At 46.8% G+C, this 23,806-nt stretch overlaps 6 protein-coding genes and 3 non-coding genes across 9 annotated transcripts; 4 read left to right on the forward strand and 5 right to left on the reverse strand.

Moving 5' to 3' along the window:
- Positions 1–9,594: 9,594 nt before the first annotated feature.
- Positions 9,595–10,922, reverse strand: BT62DRAFT_1070907 (uncharacterized protein; the record flags this gene model as incomplete). Its single annotated transcript, XM_043178704.1, has 5 exons — positions 9,595–9,770; positions 9,822–9,882; positions 10,243–10,356; positions 10,418–10,484; positions 10,558–10,922. The coding sequence occupies 5 exons, from the start codon at positions 10,920–10,922 to the stop codon at positions 9,595–9,597; spliced, it is 783 nt and encodes a 260-aa protein (XP_043046761.1).
- A 1,059-nt stretch (positions 10,923–11,981) lies between these two features.
- On the forward strand, positions 11,982–13,161 carry BT62DRAFT_999318 (oxidoreductase; the record flags this gene model as incomplete). The annotated part of the gene is made up of 2 exons (XM_043190790.1): positions 11,982–12,470; positions 12,529–13,161. The coding sequence occupies 2 exons, from the start codon at positions 11,982–11,984 to the stop codon at positions 13,159–13,161; spliced, it is 1,122 nt and encodes a 373-aa protein (XP_043046762.1).
- A 345-nt stretch (positions 13,162–13,506) lies between these two features.
- BT62DRAFT_925821 (uncharacterized protein) lies at positions 13,507–13,927 on the reverse strand (the record flags this gene model as incomplete). Its single annotated transcript, XM_043184895.1, has 1 exon — positions 13,507–13,927. A coding segment is annotated over exon 1 (310 nt), but the record flags the coding sequence as incomplete, so codon positions are not given.
- A 232-nt stretch (positions 13,928–14,159) lies between these two features.
- Positions 14,160–14,491, reverse strand: BT62DRAFT_999320 (uncharacterized protein; the record flags this gene model as incomplete). Its single annotated transcript, XM_043190791.1, has 2 exons — positions 14,160–14,391; positions 14,427–14,491. The coding sequence occupies 2 exons, from the start codon at positions 14,489–14,491 to the stop codon at positions 14,160–14,162; spliced, it is 297 nt and encodes a 98-aa protein (XP_043046764.1).
- A 1,896-nt stretch (positions 14,492–16,387) lies between these two features.
- On the forward strand, positions 16,388–16,458 carry BT62DRAFT_t8. Its single transcript has one exon. It is a non-coding gene; the product is annotated as a tRNA-Gly (tRNA).
- A 2,724-nt stretch (positions 16,459–19,182) lies between these two features.
- BT62DRAFT_t13 lies at positions 19,183–19,294 on the reverse strand. The gene has a single exon. It is a non-coding gene; the product is annotated as a tRNA-Leu (tRNA).
- Positions 19,295–19,491: 197 nt separating this feature from the next.
- BT62DRAFT_1070909 (uncharacterized protein) lies at positions 19,492–20,338 on the reverse strand. Its single transcript, XM_043178705.1, has one exon. It carries the CDS (start codon positions 20,294–20,296, stop codon positions 19,979–19,981), a length of 318 nt encoding a protein of 105 aa, XP_043046765.1. The 5' UTR covers positions 20,297–20,338; the 3' UTR covers positions 19,492–19,978.
- Positions 20,339–20,512: 174 nt separating this feature from the next.
- BT62DRAFT_879036 (uncharacterized protein) lies at positions 20,513–21,012 on the forward strand (the record flags this gene model as incomplete). Its single annotated transcript, XM_043182576.1, has 2 exons — positions 20,513–20,763; positions 20,820–21,012. 2 exons carry the CDS (start codon positions 20,513–20,515, stop codon positions 21,010–21,012), a joined length of 444 nt encoding a protein of 147 aa, XP_043046766.1.
- A 607-nt stretch (positions 21,013–21,619) lies between these two features.
- BT62DRAFT_t9 lies at positions 21,620–21,711 on the forward strand. The gene has a single exon. It is a non-coding gene; the product is annotated as a tRNA-Thr (tRNA).
- The last annotated feature ends 2,095 nt before the right edge of the window (positions 21,712–23,806 follow it).

The raw sequence follows: 23,806 nt of genomic DNA on the forward strand, positions 1-23,806 counted from the left end.
TGTTCACCTTCCGAGATCAAGGTCATCGCGATGATGCACGGAACCAGCTGTCTAGGAAGAAAATGAGCACATATATAGTGAGGATATGGAAGGAGTAAACCTTCGATAGAGTGATGGCAGAGCGGTGCCATGGTGGTTGCGGTTAAGTTTCAATTTCCAAGACGTGATCGATTCTAGGGCCAATGACATACATCACGATGGAAGCTTTTTCCTGCGCTCGAAATATCATATTTACTGTCCGGGTCTCTATGGACTCTGCGAATTGTTCATCTACGCAACTCGTCTCTTGGAACACACGCTCCCGACTTCCGATACAGTGCTGAATGGAGAGGACGTTCTACTCTTTCCAATCTGAATATGTTTGTCCACGTTCCCCTTCCTTTGCGGTTCAAAGTTGACTTTCGCTCCAGATTATATACTGCTATATCACGGATAACACCTAATGGGGAGGAACCTTGCGATCAGGTGAAAGCGCTTACTCCCAAGTTGATGGAAGGGCGTAACTAACTTTTACTTGACCCTGATCACAGAGCCTCAATAAACACGTTCAGCGAATTGGATAACATGTTTTGCATCCTTAAAGACCGGCTCAAGGGTTACGCCTACGCTTCAATCGGCCCTCTTTCGACCACGCTGCCTACCTTGTCTGTATCTGGCTTTCTTGCGTTGAAATCATTCCCAGAATGAAAAGAGTGATGCTCAAGAATCGTAGACACGTTGTCTCCTGTAAATCTGTGTCTGCAGGTCCATCGAACGTGCGTACGCTTTTAGAGCTGTGTGCTGAACTCGTACAGGGTGAGATGATTGTCATCTGTTGTAACATTCATATCCGAGGTATTGATCTCCGACGATTCCCCAGATACTGGAAAGTCATTGTCGCCTGGTTCCTTCCTAATCATGTAGTTCAAACTCCTCGCTGTGATCCTTACCCGTGTGCTTCTTGTTCACTGTACCAGGCACAGATGGGTCCTGGCATTTCTCAGGTTATAAATCACCATTTGGGTGTCACTGTCACTGACCTTAGCTCTGCAGGTCGACTCCTACGCCTCCTCGACGAATCGTAAGGGTCTCAGCTCGCTAAAAGGATTGGAGGTATGGGCATCTGTTCTTCCGCATTGACGTTCAATCCCTGAATCCATATCTGCTTGATGCATACCAAAGACCGCAAGTTCCTCTCTAAAATTGCGCTCGACTAACTCACACTGGTAGTGATCTTGTCGGTACTCTCCATCATCTTTAGCAAGAAGTCACGACAGGAATCTTTCCCATGCAACTTGTGTATCAAGAGACAGGTCAACCACCGCTCTCGACGGGCGATATTAATACCGACTCCGACAATTCTCCCATTCTCCAAGTACTTAACAACCTGGTTCGGAGTCCTACATACCCATCAACTCAACGCAACAACATGCAGTTCAAGCTCCTCCTCTCTGTGATCCTCACTCGTGAGCTTCCTCTTTCACACCTCCCGTGCCAGAATTGACTTTTTGACCCTTAGTGGCCATCACCGTGTTTGGTGTACCAGATGAAGATGGCACTCGTTCGGGTCATTCGCAGCGTACGGTCAATGAGGTGGGTACTGCATATTTTGAACCTGAGGAAGGAGCTAATTTTTGGATTTTACTTAGGCTCGACCATCAGCCATGATGTGATCTCCTCAGATCATTGCAAATTTTTTTCCAGCCCAGATCTCATTTTCGATGCTGATAATGAAAAAAAAAAGGTGTTTTGATTAAGCTATTTATGGATTTAGCAAGCACTAAGTTCCCCATTTTTGATCTGCGGAGAGCTACCGCCATGCTACAAGGATCTGACCTTGGCAGGCTGGAAAGAACAACGTCTGAATACCCGTTCCTTTGAATGACTGACCTGGTCATCTGATGAAATCGATTGAGCTCAATACTAGTGACGTGCTAATCACCAATGCACTAAAATTCAAGCAATAGTTTTCAGCATGGCAGCAGAAGCAGTAAAACACTTCTATTCTTCCCCATCCGTGAGCTCAAATCGAACAAGCTCTTTGCGCGCGGTCCCAATGCGTCATAATGTTATGAGATAAACCAGAGTTCAGGGAGATCCTAACAAATCCTTGTTGAGAGCAGGTTGCGTAGCGCAGCGGGGAATGCCAGGTCTGGAGTCGAAAGTCAAAAGCTAGTAGACGTTGACTTTCGATCTCCAGTATTGGTAGCTACGATTATGTAAGGTAAGAGCGACATGGAGGGTGTGCTACTTCAACACTCCCCCTCGACCGAACATGTCTACGGAGGTATTGAGACAAGTCCGAGTAAGGTAATCATGTGTCTGAGCTTCTCTCTTCCTAATCCCTTTGTCAAGGCATCGGCTGGCATATTTTCGGTTCGTAAGTGGACCACATGGATGCGCCCCTTTTCAACTTCATCGCGCAGCCAATAGAATCGAAGGTCAAGGTGTTTAACCCGGCCATGATGTTCAGGGTTTCGAGCAACCGACAGAGCAGACTCGTTGTCAATATAGAGGACTGAGGCATTGGTGAGTGAATAGCCAAACTCTGTGAACAAGTTGCGAAGCCAAAGGATTTCCTGACCAGCAGACACAGCTGAAACGTATTCTGCCTCTGTTGTTGAGAGCGTCACAAATGCCTGAAGACGACTCATCCAGCTAATGGCTCCAGTACCCATTTTGACAATGAAGCCACTTGTAGAACGCCCACTATCTTTGTCGCCCCCATGGTCTGCATCACAATAAGTCTTAAAGTCAAAGACTGACGAATCTGACTCAGAGTCAGGAGAGTAGACAATACGATAGTCGACTGTGCCCTTCAGATAGCGTAATAGCCGTTTGAGAGCTTCCCAGTGGGCTGTGCCGGGGATTTTGCTGAATCGTGAGAGTACGCTCACAGGATAGGCGACATCGGGCCTGGTAGCAATAGCGAGGTAGGCCACAGAGCCAAGCACATTCAGGTATGGGATTGTCCGCATTGTCTCATATTCCTCTGGTGTTTTGGGAGACTGATCTGCTGTAAGTTTTATGTTTGGATCCAAAGGTGTCAGAACAGGATTGCAGTCGGCCATTCCTGCACGTTGCAGAATATCTAGGATGTATTGGCGCTGGGAGAGAGAGAGTGTTCGGTTGGCTCGGTCACGCTTGATCTCGACACCAAGGAGGTAAGACGTTGGACCCAAGTCTCGAAGCTTAAAGTGCTTCTTGAGATCATTGATGACCTTTGCAACACCATCTGGTGTCTTTGTGGCAATAGTCATGTCATCAACAAAGACTGGAATGATGATACACTCACTGTCCCTCTTGTAAACCCAGACACTATGCTCGCATTTTACCCGTTCAAAACCCATGGCATTGGTCAATGTTGCATGTAGCTTTTTGTGCCATTCTCTCCCAGCTTGCTTTAGTCCGTATAGAGACTTGAAGAGGCGCCAGACCCATTCCTTTCCTTTCTCCTCAAAACATTCTGGCTGCTCCATATACACCTCTTCTGTCAGCTCACCATTGAGAAATGCTGATGAGATGTCGACACTCCATAGCTCTAAATCCTCGAGGGCACCAAGTGCTAGGACAGCTCATAGAGCAGCCCATTTTGGCGTTGGAGAGAAGGTTTCGGTGTAATCAAAGCCAGGTCATTGTGAGTATCCTTTTGCAACAAGCCTTGCTTTATAGCACTCAATTGATCCATCAGCATTGCATTTTACTTTGAATACCTAGCGACTCCCAACTGCCTTTCGATTTGGAGGGCATTTCACCAATTCAAAGACGCCATTCTCAATGAGTGCCTGTATCTCTTGCATAGCGGCTTCATACCAACTTGCAGCTTCCTCTGGAGGACGTTTCATAGCTTCATGGAAGGATTTAGGTTCACCATCATGTGTAGATGCCTTGTAAGCTGCTTCTGTCATGCTCTCAAATGCAACTTCCAGTCCTTCCTCCATTGTCAAATGCTCGATTGTCTGGCTGGAGAAAGCTATGCCTTCGAGAATAGTTTTATCTTCCATAAAGGCTGTATGTGCTTGATCCTCTGCATCTCTTGCATGATCATCATTGTTGACATTTCGGCGCATTCCACAACCATAACCAGGGCCAGGATCATATAAGCCATCATCGCGTATTCTGTATTCATGTTTGCCTAGGTCTGTTGGAGATGGTGGTGATGGTGATAGAGTTAGGTCTGAGAGAGATCCATCAAATGGTGAGCCAGAGGGGGTTATAACATTATGAGGAAGGGGTGATACTGGAGGTGATGGGCTTGGAGGAGGTAAGAGATTTGGTGCTGGAGGATTTTCTGGGGGTGAAAGATCATCATTGTTAAAGTCTCCCTCTTGATCAGGCAGCATAGGAGAATCTGACAGATTTGGGAGTGAAGAAAATAGATTGCCGAAGGGATTGATAAGAGTTTTTGTATTTCCTGGGAACACCCGCTCATCAAAAACGACATGGCTTGATATGATGAACTTCTTGGTTACAGGATTCCAGCACTTCCATGCTTTTGTGCCTGATAGATATCTGATGAATATGCATTTAGTAGTGCGTGGCTGAAGACCTTGTCGCTTGTTCTTTTTAACATGAACATAAGCTAAGCAGCCAAAGACATGCAAGTTAGAGACATCAGGTTTCTTCTTATGCCAGCTAGTATATGGTGTTGTTTTGGGAAGTGGTGCCATAGGGCAACAGTTGTGCACATATACAAATGCAAGCACTGCTAGTCCTCAGAAGGAGGGAGAAAGATGAGCTTCATAGAGCATAGTAATAGCCCCTTCAGCAATATCACGATTTGCACGTTCTGCAATTCCATTTTGATGAGGCTCATCAGGCTCAGTATGGCGCCTTGATATCCCTTCTTCTATGCATAACTGATCAAATTCACGACCCATATACTCTCCTCCACCATCGTCTTGCTCCTCTAAGATCTTCAGACTGTGAAAGTTTTCAGCATAGGCTTTGTAGCATTTGAATTCAGCCAGAGCATCACTCTTGTGCTTTAGCAAGGCGACAGCCCAAAAACGCAGAGCACCACATATAAAAGTGATCCAGTAGTGATAACCTTCTGGCGTAGCAACTGATATTGGTCCTTTAAGATCAGAGAATACAATTGTGAGAGGGCGTGTTGGAAGAGGTGAGGGCCCTTGAGGGATATTATGTCGCCTGTGCTTGCCCATAAGACAGGGTTCACAAATTGGATCAGGATTAGATTGCGTATTGTTCATCTTCATATTCAAGACAAGTTGATTCTCGTACATGTCCCGGACAATGTTTATACTTCTGTGACAGGTTTGTCGATGCCATAGAGTCAGATCAAATGGACAGGTGCTTGCAGTATTGGAGGTTACCGGCCTTGTAGTGCAAGTGGTGCCATTAAGATATCCGATGTTATTATCATTAACAGTGGCTGAGAAATGAAGCGCTTTGTCTTGAAAGAACTAAACAGATGACCCAGCTATGTTGATCTCATATCCTTTATGACGTGTAAGATGGAAGGGTGAAAGCAAGTTATTGTGAAGATCAGGTACATGCAGTACATCCTGGAACTCAACAGCCTCACAGACCTCTCCATTCTTCTCTTTAGGCTCAAACACGACTGTCCCCATGCCTGCTGAATAGATGATTGAATTGTCTGCTAACCGAATTGGAACCACATGTGGTGTCCAGACATGAAACCAGTCTCGACGATGGCTCATGTGAGATGAAGTGCCTGTGTCCATATTCCAGTTAGATGATGCTGGGGACAAGAGATTGATACTCGCTTGGCTGGCAGTCTCTTCTACAATGTTTGACTTCTCTGTCTTTGCCTCTCCCACCTTCTTGCCTGATTTTGCATTCCGACATTCCTGGACACACTGTATAGCTTGCTCCTTGGCTTTCTTTTTGCTGAAACACTCCTTCTTGGTATGTCCAGAGTTGGTGCACCAGCTGCAGGTGGTATCAGATGATGCCACATGAGTGGCTTGGACTCTGACAGCGCTTGCTTTGAATGATGTTGCTGAAGTGGTGTCACGAGAGCGGCGCTGCATCTCTTCAGTGTGGAAGGCAGCAACAAGTTTGTCGAGACTGAGAGAATGGAGAAGAAGGACTGATGACATGAAATTGTCGTAATCGGATGGGAGGGCATGGATGAGAGTCATGGATTGAAGCTCTTCATCGAGTTGATCAATGGTGAACCTTTCAGGGCGGAGAGCTTTGATGTCTTGTATAGCTTGTGAGACACGTCCAACGAGAGTAGAGAGAGACTCTCCATCATCCTTCCGAATGCTGAATAAGGCATCGTAGGCATTGAAACGGGTGCCCGGTTTTTGCTGTTGGTGAATGTCTTTCAGTTTCGACCACATGGCTGTGGGCTTACCCATGAGGAGACTGATGTGAGCACGCTGTGATTCGTCAATGCAAAGCCAGAGGTATCCTGCTGCAGATGAACGAGCTTGAAGGTAAGCTTTCGTCTCCCTTTTTTCGAGCTTTGTGGGTTCGCTGGGGTCGACTTGCTCTGGTGGCTCCTCGGTGCCATCGAAGTGGCCAAATAGCCCCTTGATGCACATATAGGCCTCGAACGAAGGTGCAAAGTGGCTCCAGTTGCCAGCATGGAGGTTGGGAAAACCACGTTTGGTGGTGTCAACGACGTCTGAGTCATTCATCGTGGTGTGAGAGAAAAAGAGACCGTTGGGGTTAGAGAGTGTGTGGATGTGACTTCCGAATGGATAGTGATATCCTCTAGGAAAGTGAGCGAGACTTCGACGTCTAGTGAATAGTTCGCGAGAGGGAACGAAAAGTTTGCTTGGCTTAGTAAGGCGCGGGGCCCATAACCTGTTGAGAGCAGGTTGCGTAGCGCAGCGGGGAATGCCGGGTCTGGAGTCGAAAGTCAAAAGCTAGTAGACGTTGACTTTCGATCTCCAGTATTGGTAGCTACGATTATGTAAGGTAAGAGCGACATGGAGGGTGTGCTACTTCAACAATCCTGCCGTCACGCAGCCAGTAGAGAGAAACAGCCGAGGTCAGTGCATACATAGAGATAATACATAAAGAGTCAAGGGACAGCATGTGTAATGTGCCGAAGTAAACAAAGTAGTCAAAAGCAGCAGCGAGGAAATGGAGGGCGAGATGGACGATGCGCGGGTGGATGGAGGACCCAAACCTGGTCGTGGAGCTGCGGTCTTAGAAACGTGTCAAAGAGGGGAAAACTCACATAACAGACGTGGAATTGGATGGGCGATAACAGAGGTCTGTACTACCGCGCGAGTAGATCAATTGAGGAAGAGGAAGATTAGAGATTGTGCATATTTTCCTGTGGAAGAAAACGCGGTGCATGCGATCAATTCCCTCTCTTCTTCCAATGCTTCATACATATTCTCAAATTATTTTGCACCTAGGAACCAGAAAAGACAACGGTCCTGCCAATCTGAGTCTAAGACTCAGCTCTTCCAAGTTCCATAACGCTAAACGGTCTTTCATATGCCGTACTCAGGATCCGTGACATATATAGCAAGACAACTAAAAGATTATTGCATAGGCTGCACGAGTCGTATTTGCACTAGTACACAAGACAGCCTAAACCACATCAAAACACTCGGCACAGCCAATCAGACTTGGAGCAACTTGCGTCGTCTGTGGGTCGAAGCTCAGCTCCCGTAGGCCCGTCGTCTTGCGTGGCAGTGACAGAGATGACTAGTAGCAAGTACTACAAGTCAGGATGATCCTCACTACTTGAAACGAGAGCGAGGGTTAGTAGCACAAGCGGCTTCAAAATCCGACGCCGAAGACACTAAGCATTGAACGCATTTAAGTAGCACCTATAATCTAGGCACTCGACAGGTACTCCGTACCTGTGCGAATAAGAGGCTCTTCGGTGTCCACTTTCCTGCGTATGAATGGTGGACCAAAGAAAACATGTGCTTACAGCAAAGATTCCCTCTAATAGCCGACCAGCACCTGCAAATTGCGCTCCAGAAGGGGGGCCTGGGATCAGTTGGAAGCATACATAGATAAGGTTCCACGCACGCCTCTTGATGGGCAGGGAAGTTGACCTGAAGTTAGTCCAATCCTTCGTGGGGCCCAGACCCAAAAGGTACTAGGGAAGCAAAGCTTCAGATTCCTCTAGGGGACTTGAACCCCATGATGTGCTCTACCAACTGAGCTGAGAGGAATTGCTTAAATACAAGGGCCCGGTTCATAAAAATACCTAATTCCCCCCACATACCAGCATCCGTGGTTTTACAGATGCTGAGACATTTTGCAGGATAGGTAGAACCCGGTTACTAAGTAGCTGAGGGTCCCGCTCATCTTGAAAGAATGTTTTCCTGTTATACCAAAAAAAAATACTCAACTCCATTGCGCGCTAATGGCATGAGCTCGAATCGAACAAGCTCTTGCTCGGTCCCGATATGCCATCACGGCTTCATTAACTATACTCGGTGCCATCAGTAAATGACAGACAGAAAGCCAAGAATCATTCATACTGGTTAGTTGCACCCCTTCAAGCAAGAGACACGTATTTTACCAGGGCTAAATACGCATAATTCATTCATGGGACAAAAAAAAAAAAGAGCCTCACTGACCTTGTTATCTCTTTCTTCGGATATGTCTTCAATAATAGTAGCGCGCTCTACCAACAGAGTAAGAGGGACTAAAAAGTACGTAATCTCCACCATGAATCACATCAGCTTGAATCGAACAAGCTCAACCCTGGCGCAGTCCCGATACCCTATCATGCTAATAAGAGAGTAGGCGTCAGACGTTTCTGTGGTACAGATAATGTAGGGAAGCACCCAAAGTTCAGCATCGCAAAATCGGAATAGAACCTGGAGCGAGAAATAGATCTTGATGATTTCAGATATCTCACAATTAAGGTTGTAAATATAGGAAGCTAGGCGATGAAAAAATACGGAGAAACAAACGCGTGATGTGTGTGCGGGCTGGCAATCGATCAGCCGACTTGAACGAAATGGATCAATACAAGGCTGTGAGAGAGAAAAAAAGTAGGACTTTGGGGATATCAACACCGATGATAAGGTTAAAACACAAATTTGTGACGACCACTTAGAGATCCCTAGCCGGATTGATCGATCAAGACCAGCTTGCGCTCTACGGACTGAGCCAAGAGGGATCTGGATGTTGTAACCGTTCTTTTTATTGCATAAGCTCGAATCGAACAAGCTCTTTGCGTGCGGTCCCGACGGCGCCATCACACTGTGAGATAAAACCAGAGTACGGAGAGATCCTATCATATCGCGTAAACCAACGAGCTCGAAAGCCGGAACGAACCATGTTATAATTGGCTTGGGACGAAGTGACTTGCAGGGAAAAAAAACATTGGCAACAAAATGCCAAGGCTCATGGTTCTGTGTGTTCCTCGAAAAAGCAAAAGGTTTTCCAGCAGAAGTGAAAAACAAAGGAAAAAAAAAAAAAAAAGTACATCTCAACAAATTCGCTAGTACTGGCACAAGCTCGAATCGAACAAGCTCTTGGCACGCGGTCCCGCCCGATACGCCATCATGCTGTGTGCTGTGTGAGATTAAACCAGAGTGTGGGAGAGATCCAAACATATCACATAAACCAATATCCAGCTTGAAAGCCGGACCAAACCACGTTATAATTAGCTTGGGACTCGTGCTTCGCCAAGGCTCATAGTCCCTCGAAAACGACTTTCTCGACACGAGCAAGATCGTCAGAGGAACGCCAGCATGAGAAAGAGTCGGACGCCGGGCTCGGAGTAAGCTTGGCTTTTACTGACCAGTGCTCACTCGCACGATTTCTTCGTGGAAGGGAGATCTGCGGTGGTACCGTGCGGGCCTGGCCGACTCCACATCAATGGAAGCATATGCCTATATACGAAAAACGGATACACGCACTGTGCACAGACCAGTCGACGTGCGCATAGTTATTGGCACGAGGCACGACGACAGGAAGAGACTGGTGTGGCACATGAGCTAGAACAAAGGCCTGTCTGGACCGAAAAGAATATCATGGCCAGTATACAGCGCGCGTGTTGTTCGAAAGGAAAACATCGATGCCCCAGTTGGTGTTCTCGAAAAAAAAAGAGTCGAGTCCCATGACTCGTCGGAAGATTTGTTCGGGAGAAGTAAAAAAGACAGGACAGGCTTCAGGATTGGGTCCATGCCTTGAAATGAAATGCCCTCAGCTTCGGGATATTAAAACTCGATAATCCCTGTCCATCCGAAGATTGTGATAGAAATTCCAGCCTCGAGTCGTACCCAAGACAGCCATCAAGGTTCTCCCCCACTGTGGGTGGTAAAAGACCCCTTTGCCGACCAACCACGCGTCTTCAACACGGATCCCCTCTAGCCGACTAACCACCCTCAAGTTGCACTCCGCGAAGCGGGATATGGGGATCCAAGCCAGGGATTGCCAGCGAGAGTTGTCGCACTGCCAGAACGCAAGCGAAAGGTCCCAGCAGAAGTGAAAAAAAAAAAAAATAGACCTAAACAACGTCACAAATGGCGAAAGCTCGAATCGAAGAAGCTCTTGGCGTGCGGTCCCGATGCGCCATCACACTGTGACACAAACCAGAGTGCAGAGAGATCCTAACAAAAGCCCGTCATCTAATAGTACACTGAGCACCGTTACACATCCAGGAGAGAGAAACAGCCGAGGAGGGTGTTAATTGGAAGTACGGGATACCGGTACACAAAGGCAATAGGCAAAGAGTCCTGTTCCGAGGGAATGGCACGCGTGAATTGTTCGTAATGTGCCCAAGCAAAGAAAGGAAACACAAAGTCTGAGCGAAAAAGAATCTTAGGGAGCGAACTACCCAACGGCGAGGATGCCCGCACCTCCAATCTGCATGTGCAGGACGGAGGAAGAGGCAGAGGAGGGCGAGATAGACGATGCATGGGTGAGGGAACCCGAAGGCACATGTTAAAGAGGGGTGAACGGGAGGAAGGAGTACCCCAGAAGCTGACAAACTCCCTGCTCACACCAAGACGCGACATGGTGGCCCAAAGTGGAAAACACGTCCAGTCTGCGCCTAGATGTCACTGATATCCACGAGCTCGCTGCGAAAGTTATCGCATAACACTGCATAGAATATAGAGCGAGCATCGAGTAGTCCCAATGGAGAGCGTGAAGTGGGAAGAGAGGCGCGTATTTCCCATGGAAGTAAACACGGTGCACGTGATCGATTCCTCGCTTCGTATATCCTTGTCGTTTTAAGAAAAGAAAATGTTGCCTCCAATCCGAAAGAACATGGGCCCAACGCTAGGCTCTTCCATGGCTCGAAACAGATCATTTACCATCAGAGTTTCCCTCTAGCCAGCTCTGAACGACTCAGCCAACATCTTCAAATTGCAGGGACACGGGATCAAAAAGCTCAGTGCACTCCTAGAATGCCAATGCCAGCAGAAGCTCAGCGAAGCGAAGAAAAAAAAAAACACGTACATCTCAACAACATTGCTAATAGCATAAGCCCGAATCGAACAAGCCCTTCGCGCGCGGTTCCGACGCGCCATCACGCCGTGAGATAATCCCAGAGTGCGGACCAACCATATGCATATGCTTTCAGCAGAGAGAGATGTCCCCCCTAACCGGGCCTGGGGCTTGAACGACTCGGCCAACACCTCCAAATTGCAGGGACATGGGATCAAAAACCCAGGGATTGCTGGTGAGAGCAGAAAAGGTTTCTAGAAAAAGTGAAAAACAAAAACAAAAAAAAAAAGGATGTTCGAACATCGAGGAATGGCACAAGCTCGAATCGAACAAGCTCTTTGCGCGCAGTCGCACATGGCCATATGAGAGTGTGGGAGAGATCCCCAACATATCGTGGTAAACCCTATTTTCTTCGCGAAAGGGAGATCTGCGGTGGAAACTCTAATGTCATCAATCCATGACTCGCGTTCGAGAGATTTGTAGACAGGCTTCAGGATTGGTCGATTGCCTGAAAATGAAATGCCGTCAGCTTCGGGATATCAAACGAGATCACAAATACGGACCGAAATTACCGCGCCGACTCTATAAAGTGACAAACACCATCTCATCTCCTTCTTGGGATCACCATGACAAGACCCATTCGCCTCGGATGCATCGGCCTATCCACCAAAGGATGGGCATCCACGCATCTCGTACCTCCCCTCCTCACCTCACCCCTCTCATCGCAATACACACTCCTCGCCGTATGCACCACGAACCCCACATCTGCCGAAGCAAGCGCAGCGACCTACTCTACCACTGACACCAGCCCCGTGAAAGCATATCACACTTCCGAATCCATCGCGTCAGATCCCGATCTCGACATGATCGCCGTATCAATAAAGACACCCCACCACGTGGAGGCCGCCACAAAGGTCATCTCCGCCGGGAAGGACCTCTTCATCGAGTGGCCCGCTGGGCGGGGGCTAAAAGAGACAAAGCTCCTCGCCTCGCTGGCGAAGGCCCAGGGGATCCGGACGATCGTGGGGCTCCAAGCTCGGCAGAGCGTGCTATTCCGCAAGGTGAAGCGATTAATCGAGGCAGGCGAAATTGGCGGTGTCTTGTCCACGAGCATGGTGCGTAAAAAGAATCTCGTGTATGCATAGCTCATCCCTTTCTCATCTCTATTGGTAGACGTCACGAATATACGGTCCGCATGGGCCATGGGGCCCAACAGTGCATAAAGGCGGCGAGTACCTGTTGAAAAGGGATAATGGCGCAACACTCCTCGATATCCCCGGAGGCCATTTCTTCGAGGCCTTCACGTATATTCTTGGGCCGGTGGATACCGTCTCCGCGACCGCAGTCATCCAGCACGCCTCGTCCCAAGTAGTCAATCCCGACGGCACGCCCACCGGTGATGTCATCCCCGCCGATGCTCCATCGCAGGTAGCCGTGTGCGGCACGCTAAAGAGTGGTGCAGTGATGAGCCTGCATTGGCGTGCAGGTCTGGATACGCCTGCCAGTGTTCGAGCGGCCACCCCACTCGTATGGGTTATCGACGGGACGAAGGGGAGTATCAGGATCGAGAGCGACGATCCCGCGGCGGCTCTGGTAGAGATGCATGAGCCAACGCAGCTGTGGGTCAATGATGAGGAAGTGAAGGTCGAGGATGATGGCAAGACAAATGAGGGCAGGGCTTGGGAGGAATACTTGAAGGGCGAAGGCACTGGAGACTATCCCGACCTGGAGCATGCCGTTCAGATTAAGAGCATCATTGACGCTATTTGGAGGAGCGCTGATGGAGGCATAAGGGTCAGCCTGTAAGACATTGGAAGAGCATACGCCGCACTAGGATGTCGAATTCCGTAACCTTTTTTTGTTCCATTTATGCTAAAGATAAATATTGCTTAGTGGGCAGCTTGGGCATAGACGTCATTGATATCCACGAGCTGGCCTGGATCGTGTACTCCATCCCTGCATTGTGGGAAACGAACAAAGCAGAAAAACAGAGCGAGTCGGCGATGGAGAACACGGATGGGTCATCGTCACACCGACATGCTTTTGCTGGGCACTACAAAGCCAAGGACCAGGTTAGCGATAGCGCGAGGTCGAAAAACTGAGCACGCACCTCTCACCTGGCAATCCCACACGCTTACAGCATGGAATAAGCCCCCACTACCATTCACAGTTCTAGGGGAGCGTTTCTTGAGGTTATCCTCCAGGTTCGATTCACTTGGCGCAAAGGCATGGCCACGATCCACGGCGAGCAAGGATCGACTTGAATAGCCAGCATTAGCGAAGCCTCGACACCGAAAGAACAATAAACGCACCACTGGTGATCCATCCCAACAATTCTGGCAGCATTCGTCCCCACTCGGAGCCTGGCTAATCATCGAATTCTTCGTGAGGCGGTTACGATTCATCGAGACGCAGGGATCGGCCTGTAGAGCTAAAGTCAACAAAATGCAAGACATCAGATCAGCCCCCATCATCTAACTGTCCTGTGTCCGACCGGTTGTTCCTCCACACCACTTTGGAACGGGCAGTATTCTCTTCCTGGGAGCGTTGTCGGCTTGTTCCACTGCCACTGGGCCATAAATCCCATTGTTACCAGAGTTGAAGAGAAGTCAGCATTCGTTCGGATATCTAGACATCGAAACTAGTATCTTCCCTTCCAAGGCAAGATGTAAATCGCATCTATCGCTATACTTTTTAGGGAATCAGTTGCACAGTGAGGATACGATTGGAGAGTACACACACCGAATTTGTAACAGGGGGGGGGAGACCGACCACAACTGGGGGGTGGGCAGTGCTAGGTTCCTCTATTCTTTGCGGATGTAGGTCAGGAGCAGCGACGACTGCTTCGATAGCACGACTACATTATGGTCGTCGGGGAGAGAATGAACGAAGATTTCTTGTAGCGTCTCTGGAGAGCAAGGGGATTGGCGAGAGCCTTGTGGGAAAATCGAAAGCCTTCTTTTTTGGGGCGAGAAGATCAGAGCACTTGGCGGGAGCTTGGAGGCGTTCCAGTTGTATATCCACAATCCTGGAATTCTGTGTCGATATTAGAGATTTTAGAATCGAATTACCTTCTAAAATTGACATAATAATCATCAACTTGTAGCATTGATGGGGTAGTGGTAACCTGGGTCATGGCCCGCCGGAGGTTCCATCCCCTTGCAATGCACTTCTCTGTGACTGAGGTTTTTGTTGTAGATTATCTTGATTCTTCTCAATGTCGTTTACTTTATTACTGAGTAATCTTTTACCGGTCAGCTGTGCAGATTTTACACCCTAACCAACACATTACTGGTGTAAGTAAACTCACCCAAAACCTAACTTCAAGTTTGTCCGCATTACGCCCATATTGAATCATGTGGATCCATGGGAAACATCATGTTGGACGGCAGGCTCATGCTTTTCTACTTTTTGTTCGTTTTTTACACTTCATCATTACAAGTATTCACACTCCAGGATTCTGACAAATGTTGTAGGTATCTTCTTTTCATGCCAGCCTGAGGTTGGCTGATTGTTACTTATTATTCTGTTTCTCAGTGCCAAATGTTGGGGAAGCAATATCACGATTTCACTAACTGTCCCTTATGTGGATCTGTAGCAAGACAATCCTTCCTGCAGAGCATACACTGACCTCGCATCTTACAGTTGCTTCAATGCAATGATGCCCCATCTCGCTGGAACTCTGGTCATCCATGTCACCCATCCTATCCAATCATTTTTTATACTCAATTTTTTGCCGGATGTTCATGCTTGGATTTTGGCTTGAGAGGTCACAGAATGCTTCCCTCACCATAGCATGCTTTAGTAACTGTGATATTTCCTCTCACCCATTACTTTCCCTTGTCAACACCTGCATATCAGTAATAAAGAATCTATGTGTTGAGAGCACTTTCCTTCTGCCAAGGGCACTTAAAACGACTTCACAATCTCAAAATTGATGCATCCAAAAGCAACAGGGAGACATTCAGGTCTTATATTGCTGAGCAAACTATTGTGAATATTGATGCATTTGAATATGTGCCCACTTTACAAACATTTTCAATGTATGGCATGCTGACAGCATACTGCCTCAGCCTATCTCCATCATACCCTGGACACAGCTCACATGATTTGGGCTTCAAATTGACCATCTGAAAGAACTCAAAGTTCTTTGACAAGTGAAGAATGCCTAGGATCTTGAAATCCATATTAGGAGGACATTCAGCATCCCCAAAGGTCATCACTGTCCTCCTGCCTTTCCTCATATCATTGACACTTTTATCAATGAGAATGTTGGAAAAATCACCTGAAGTTTGCCTTCTATTCTCATTTCTGTGCATCCTGAACCTTGTCAATATACACCTCATCTATGCTGGAATGCCCATCCTTCCACATATTAAATTGCACAATACAATCGCTACACTCAGAATCACAAGGTTCCTGTCTACTGCTGCAGGTAGTAGAGAAGGCTACACATTTCCCAGCTTAACAAAGCTGTTGAACTCAGTGGTTAATCTCCAATATCTCATTCTAAAGTCAGCTAGAGCATTATCATTGGATGATATATCTCTGCTGAACCCTTCAACTGCTAGTGTGACTCTTTCTCATCTTAAAACTCTCAATGTTCATAGCTGTACATTCTATTTTGCTCATTCCATCTTTGTGGAGATGATTAAGGCTCACAGACAGAGAACAGATCCAAAGTGGGATCAAGTTGAGACCATGTATTTGGGCTTGTCACTCATGCTGGATGATTCCACTGTTGGCATTTGGCAAATCTACTTGACAATGGGCTGAATGTCATGTATGGAGAATCAAGATGACAGAGGTTTTGTGGATCAGAAGTCTGTCTCTTGGATTTCTGTCTTGGTAGTAGAGATTTCAGATTTGATCATAGACCAGAAATAATGGATGGCTGATTTTTGTTTTGCATGACAGTATGGGGAGATCTGTAAGATGCAAGTATGTGGCCATGAGAGAAGAAAATAAGGAGTAAAATTGCATTTGATTCTTTATCTTCTCTAGATAATACACTATAACAGCATAATGTCATGCATTAATGGGGTAGTGGTAACCTGGGTCGTTGCCATCGACCCGCCGGGGGTTCAATTCCCTCTTAATGCACTGTGAGAGGGAATTACATCTTCTTTTACCAGATCTTCATGCGTGGACTTTGGCTCGAGAGGTCCCAAATGCTTCTCTCCCTCTGTCTCAGTGGTGTGTTTCAGCAGCTGCAATAATACAATCCCAGACTCAGAATGAAGCTTTCATCTACTACATAGGCTGTGGTAGATGAATGACTGTCTTGGACATTGATTGGTATTCTTCAAGGACAGTTTCCTCAGTTCTCTTTGTCTTACTGAGTTTCAGAAATCTATATGCTAGACATGTATGGAAATTTTATCATGTTTTTGTATTTTTTTCCCTTGGCTATGCCAATGCCAGTTTTATGAGTATGACATGTCTCTGGAGCCAATGCCTGATACAACAGAAGATATTTCTTCAATTGGTCATAAGATGATAAAATATGTCATTCATTATAATCTCCTGTGTCTTTCTTTCCACTACTGTCACCTCAAGCTAAATGACTTTAATGCAGGTATGTTTTTGATATACATGTTGTTTTTAAGTGTATAGCTATTAAATGTTTCCTTAAAATCATAAGATATCATCAATCACAATGATAGCAACATTTTCTAACTATGTGCATTTATCCTGTGTGTCAGAACTTGCTCAGTTGCAATGATCCTCCATTGGATAGTGAGCTCTTAGATTTCCAGAACATTGTCCAGAGCAGAACATGGGAGAAATCATAGATCTTGACAAGAAGATAGCATGCACACCAAGGAATATCTTACCAACCTCATTTGTGAGTGAAGCATCCTCAAAGCAGATATCTATGATGCTAGGGAATGTTGTCTTCTCTCATACAAAGACTGCCATCAGATGTTCTTCACATCATCACTTACAATTGGCCCTCCCTACAACACTGTACTTACTTCACCTCATTCTCTGTAGTATTATTGGCACACTTATCACAGCCAATCATTCCTTGGACCTGTGGATCCATCACTGATTCCTGCCTGATTTCCTGAAATGTACACCACACATTTCAATTATGATCTTGTGTTCAGATAATATCTGATAGCAGTTCATGCTTTCTCAGGCAAGCAAGCTCATAGTTATGCCAGGCAATCACAATATGTCACTCAGTGAACTATGCAAGTCATTTTCTTACCTGGTATCTTCATAATATCCACATGAACTCTAAGTGAATCTTGCTGCACACACCACTGTAGGTGCTACAAGAACACATGGATCCTCAATGGCAGTACTAGTACAACCCACAGCCAAAAAAAAAACCAATCATCACAAGGCAAAAATAGTCTGGATTGGCTCTGGCAATCCAATCTTTATGCACCAGTCTACAATGATCAGGATGAACATCTAAAAGCCAAGCCTGCATTGAACCCAGAACCCTACTCTGATCCACCCTGGATGGCCTCTGCTCAACAGCCTTCTTGACAGCCTTTAGTGGCTCCTGAGGTTACCTATGTACCTCTTCACCACCACCATCTCCAGCTTCTTGATCCCACTCACCTCATGCATGATCACCTCATTCTCTGGTTAGAATGAGCACATGTGCTTCCAGAGCTGCTTCCAGAGCATGGGATTCAGACAGGCCATGAATAGTGTGGAGATGGAGATCTTCTGGGATCTCATTCAAACTATGTGTAAAATGTGAAATATAAAAGAAGGAAGGAAAGCAGGCAGTACTCACCAAATATACAGTCTCAATTTGATCCTGCTATTGATCCTTTCCCTCTCTATAAGGCTTGATCATCCATTCTCCATGAACAAAGACAGAATGAGCTCAACTGAACATGCAGCTTGTGAATATTGTGAGTTTTTAAGATTCAGAAGAGTCACACTAGCTAGCTGCTGAAGGATTCTCTTCAGCAGAGATATATCATGATAACACTCTAGCTGACTCTAGAATGAGATGTTGGAGATTAGTATCCACTGAGTTCCACAGCTTTGTTATTAATCCAGGAAATGTGTAGCCTTCTGTACTACTCACTTCTAGCAGGAGACAAAAGCCTTGTGATTCTGAGGGTGGGAATTGTATTATTGCAGTTGCTAAAACACACCACTGAGATGGAGGGAGAGAAGCATGTGGGATCTCTTGAGCCAAAGTCCATGCATGAAGATCTGAGTGTCAAGTAGATGGCTGCATGTCCAAAAGGAAAGGAGGTGCACATTTTCCCATGAAAGAAAACATGGCCAGAAAAGAAAAATGGTGCTGCCCAATCTGAGTCTAACATTCAGCTCTTCTAAGTTCTATAATGCAATGGTCTTGTATGCATAATATACTCAATGCTAGCCTCAAAGAGGTCTATTAGAATTAGTGCAGTCACTGGAGGGATAGGATATTAATGACTCAGACTCCTATACAGAACTCCTCTTGATGAGCAAAGAAGCAAGTTGAATCCTTCCTGAGGGCTCAGACTAAAAGATACAGTTGAGAGATCTATGACACCCATTTCCTGCTAGTGGACTTGAACTCCATGTCATGCTCTATCAACTGAGCTGAGAGGAATTGCTAGTAAAGCAAGCATGTGAAAAAAATACCTTTCACACTCTTATTGCTTGCTCATTTGAATCAACTGTGATTCACTCACACTTCAGGATGTTAACTAAACTCAAACAGAAAGCTGAGTTTAAACTTAGTTGCTCCTCTCATGGGAAGTATTTTTCCCAGAATAAAATATGCAAGAAGGTCTCACAGGGCCAAATCGAAAACGACTTCATTCTCTTTGAGTGACTGACCTTATGTCGACCAAAAAGTGACGAGAAGGGGATTCGAACCCCTGCCATCATACGATGATGAGAAACCCATATTCAGGCAAGCTTCCTTTCAACTTGAGTCACACGCCTTGGACCGCTCGGCCATCTCGCCATGGTACCAATATAAAAACATAAAGTCTTAAGGTGAACAAAATCTGGAGCAAGAAAAATAGATCTTTAATTTTAGAATATCTCCTCTTTCTAAATATATGACCCAGGCACGGAAATAAATGCATGAGTGTGCGGGACTTGAATAGGTCGGTGGCGCTTCGGGAAGATCAACGATGGTTTATTTAAAAACACAGATTTGCAGTGAGTTAGAGTATCCAGAGTGAAATCCCCAGCGGACTTGAGCTTGAAGGACTAATACTACGCACTAACGACTGAGCTAAGAGAGATCTGACAGTGAAAGCATACAAGGGGAGACACGATGTCGGAGGATTTTGGAATTATGATGAAAATTGAACGAGCTTGGCGCCGTAACTGAGTCTACGATTCTCTTGGCAATGAAAAAAGAAGACAAGCACAATCTGTCAAGCTTGAAAAGAAAAGAAGACAACGTGACGCGGACGAAGAGATGATGTGGCGCTGTTCGGTGTTGTTATCGAACGGGGGTAAAACATGCTTGGTGTCCAACCTGAAAGTTCCCTAGCGGACTTGAACCACTAACGCCTTGCAGCGTACGAACTCAGCCGAGAAGGAACTGAATGTGAAACGTGCACCTGCATAAGAGAGACGATGCGCAAAAGAGGAAAGGTACGACGCGCTTGCCATCCGTAATTGAAAGAAAACGCAATTATCGCGTCACACGCATACAAGCGCAGAATTGAGAGGAAAATGCTGATATATAGTCGCCAGACTTGCCAGGTCGGTGGCGCGGTACTGCCTCGAGATGTGGGCACCGTACATGGATCTCAGGATGAATCAGAGTGCGCAGCAAAGGTGGAACGATAACCGGGCTTGAGAAGCCCACGGACGTGCGTTGAATGGGGCGGGGCGTAGGCAATGTAAATTCTGAGACACGGCGAGAAATGGCCGGCGTTTGAAGGTACCGGCGAACAGAGGGTAGGGAACACGCTAGATGGCAGGCGAGGCGAGGCGGAGCATGCGACATCCGTGTAGAGAGAGAGAACTCTGTCTGAGTCAGATGGTGACAAGTGACAGAAGCATCAAGACGAAGCAGATGTCGATGCATTAATGACATAACGCCCCCCTTGATCAAACATTTTCACCAAACTTCTTCTCGGCACGTGGCCCCTTCAAATAAAACCCCGTCCTTCCCACATTCCTTTGCTTCCCTTTCCCCCCCATCCCTCGCCCTCCTTTGACGATGTTCTCCGCCCTTTTCGCCCTCGCCGCCCTCCCTCTGACGCTCGTACACGGTCTGACCGTCAACAACCCGACGACGACCGTCACGTCCACCGGCTCCATCACCATCTCATGGACCACCTCCTCAGGCGACCCCTCCGCCTTCTCCATCGAGCTCATCAACCAGTCCTTCAACAGCCAGTTCGCCATTGCCAACAACGTCGACGCTAGCCTGGGGTCCCTCACCCTCACCCTCCCCCAGATCCCCGCCGAGTGAGCCGTTTTTGCTTTTGTTTTAATTCACTTTCCCACGCTGACGACTCTGCCAGAGATGGGTACACGATTGAGCTCGTGAATATCTCCAACATCAACAACGTCTACGCCCAGACGAGCACCTTCTCCGTCTCGGAGCCTGTCAGCTCCTCTGTCTCCTCGTCGGCGTCGTCGTCCGGGTCTGCTAGTGCGAGTGGGAGCGCGAGTGTCAGCGGTTCGGCGTCCGTGTCAGCTTCCGGGTCCACGTGAGTCTTCCCTCCCTCCTTCCTTGCCTTCCTTCTTCTTCACTAACCAACCCTTCCAGGACCGCCTCTGGATCCGCCTCGTCCGGGTCCACCACTCGCGCGAGCTCAGCCTCAGCCGCATCGTCCACCTCGCCTTCCACCGCCTCAGCTGCATCCACAGCTTCCTCGTCCGCATTCAACGCAGCCTCGCGCGTGCAGATCGGAGGTGCCGGTTTCCTCGCGGCTGTCTTGACATGGGTAGTCGCTCTCTAATAAGACTCTTTTTGTTCCGATGAGACTTTTCTCCTTACTTGGGCACAGTTTTTTTCTTTACGAATAATTACGCACGCTTTTATTATACCTCCCTTGTCTATATCAAAACAGGACTGGACTGTCTACGTATTATTGTCTTTTCTACGTATTGACATTTACCAGCATACTTTCTGTCTGTTCTTGTTGACAATTATCATACCTGTTTCCCACTGCTGGTGGTGCCATTTTTGTGTTACATTAATGATGCCGAGTATGCAGTACATATTATTAGACCACGAGACTACTAAAATTTTGCTGTTGTTGTTGGTGTGCCCAATGAGATACCAGTCATTAACTTTATACAACTCCTCACTACTGTATCCCTCTTAGCTCAGTTGGTAGAGCGCGTCACTAGTATGGTCCAGCTCTAATAGTAATGACGAGGTCAGTCGTTCAAGTCGGCTAGAGGGAATTTTGGGATATATTTGAGTGTTATTTTCAAACATTTATTTCTTTCGCTTGACTTATCATTTCATCTTGGATTCTCTTTCTGTTGTTGTTTATTTGTCTTAATTTTGCATGCACACTGACAAAAGTTCACTCACTCAGAACTACTGTACTAGTTTTTGAAATGCTAGTATAGACTTTTATTTCTATGTCAGATGTTTTGATCTTACTAAGCTGATATTAGAACACAGATTAGAGGCATGAGCAAGGAAGCACCTCTTCAAGTGTCTAGAATAAGATCATTTGCTGGCTGCTTGTTAGAACAGAGATTCTTAATATTTCTAGTCAAAGTTAGGATTCAATAATTGTTAAGCCCAAGCGTCACGTGAACTGATACACGTGATAAACAGGTGTTCCTTCGCACTTCGAGGAATCACCTGAGTTCACTATATGTATATCCGGACGGTGTGACTCAAGGTCAGGTATAGACTCGAGATAGAATGGTGTGTATAAACTTTAGCTCGAAGCTGGGGATTACCAGCGAGAGCTGTCCTACTTAAATACTACTGAGTAATGTCTAAATATACGACTACCTATTGTGCGTCGCTGTGTCCTTTGTGCCCATTGTACTAGGGCATCGTTACCGTACATAAAAGGTTCATTGTGCGTTGTCGAGCGTCGTCTCTATGTCGAAGACAATGGTGGATCTGGCTTGTGCTGACCAAGATTCCCATGGTCCAGTGTCATGACTAAGCACAAAATAGGGGTTAAGGAAGAAAGAAAATAGTAAAATCGTAACATTACCCCCTCGTTAAGACCATCGTCCCGATGGTTTAATTAAGGGAGAGTTCATAATCATGTATGGCTTTGTTGGCGTTCATGTATTTTTCGTTGACCCACTGATTGGATTCCGGGCCATAACCCTTCCAACTGACGAGATAATCAACGGTCGTCGTCATTCCCCCTCCTTTGGCTTTTGTTCGTCGTATTTTATGATTGAGGATGTGATCAATTTCGAAATGTTCCTCGTCGTTGATCAGGTCCGGGGGTGGGGGAGGTGGCCGTTCCTGGTTAGGGAAGGCTGGTGCGATATAGGGGTTCAATAAAGTTTCGTTGAAAACATCGTGGATTTTCCAGGTCTGTGGTAGCCGTAGTTTGTAAGCGCTTGGTCCAATGGCCTTTATTACGGTGAAGGGGCCGGTTCGCTTGTCGTCCAGTTTCTTTTTCGGACGTGGCAAATGGAGGTTCGTTGTGTCTAGCCATACCTTATCATTTGGTTGATAGGTATGGTTTGGGTGCTGATGTTTATCGTACGTTCTCTTCATCGTTATTGCGGCCTTCTCCAATGCTGCTTTTGTTTCATTATGAATTTTTCCCATCTCGGCCGCGAAGTCAGAGGATGCCGGTGTAGTCGTTCGGAGACGACTCGTTTGAGTGATGTAGGGGTGGCGGCCATGATTTACGAAGAATGGGGTTTTTCCCGTTGCAGAGTGTACTCGGTTGTTATGTTGAAAGCCGGCAAGTGCCAGCCATTCGGTCCAATCGTCCTGGTGGTAATTAATGAAAAGACGCAAGTATTTTTCGATTTCCTGGTTGACGCGCTCCGTTTGCCCGTCCGTTTGCGGGTGATAGGCTGTAGACGCGTTTTGCTTGATATTTAGGATGCGGTATAAGTCTGTGATGAACTTTGAGACAAATTGAGGGCCCCTGTCGGAAATGATGACTTGGGGCATCCCATATTTGGCGTATACCTCATCACGTAGGATTTTGGCCCATCCTTCAGAATTTAATTCCGTAGAACACGGAATTGGGACGATGGCCTTGGAGAAGCGGTCTACTATGACGAGAATTGCGTCATAGCCGTTACATTCGGGCAGACCGGTGATCATGTCGACGGAAATGTGTGTCCATGGGGTAGAGGGCACCTCATTGGGGTGTAGCGGTGCCGCCCGTGCTTGCGTCGAGGACTTTCCCCGTTGACATGTTTCGCAAGCTTTCACATAGGCTGTGATGTCGTTCCCCATTTTTGGCCACCAATATTCTCGTAGGACGAGCTCTTTGGTCTTGGCTATGCCCGGGTGTCCAGCCGTTATATGGTCGTGATAAATGGTGATGATTTT

This window comes from Guyanagaster necrorhizus (assembly GCF_019112545.1).
Source record: "Guyanagaster necrorhizus MCA 3950 unplaced genomic scaffold BT62scaffold_1, whole genome shotgun sequence".
Taxonomy (NCBI): domain Eukaryota; kingdom Fungi; phylum Basidiomycota; class Agaricomycetes; order Agaricales; family Physalacriaceae; genus Guyanagaster; species Guyanagaster necrorhizus.

Bases quoted from the DNA above. Each gene is read 5' to 3' on its own strand.
- BT62DRAFT_1070909 (XM_043178705.1), bottom strand. From the start codon at position 20,296: ATGTCGCATGCTCCGCCTCGCCTCGCCTGCCATCTAGCGTGTTCCCTA.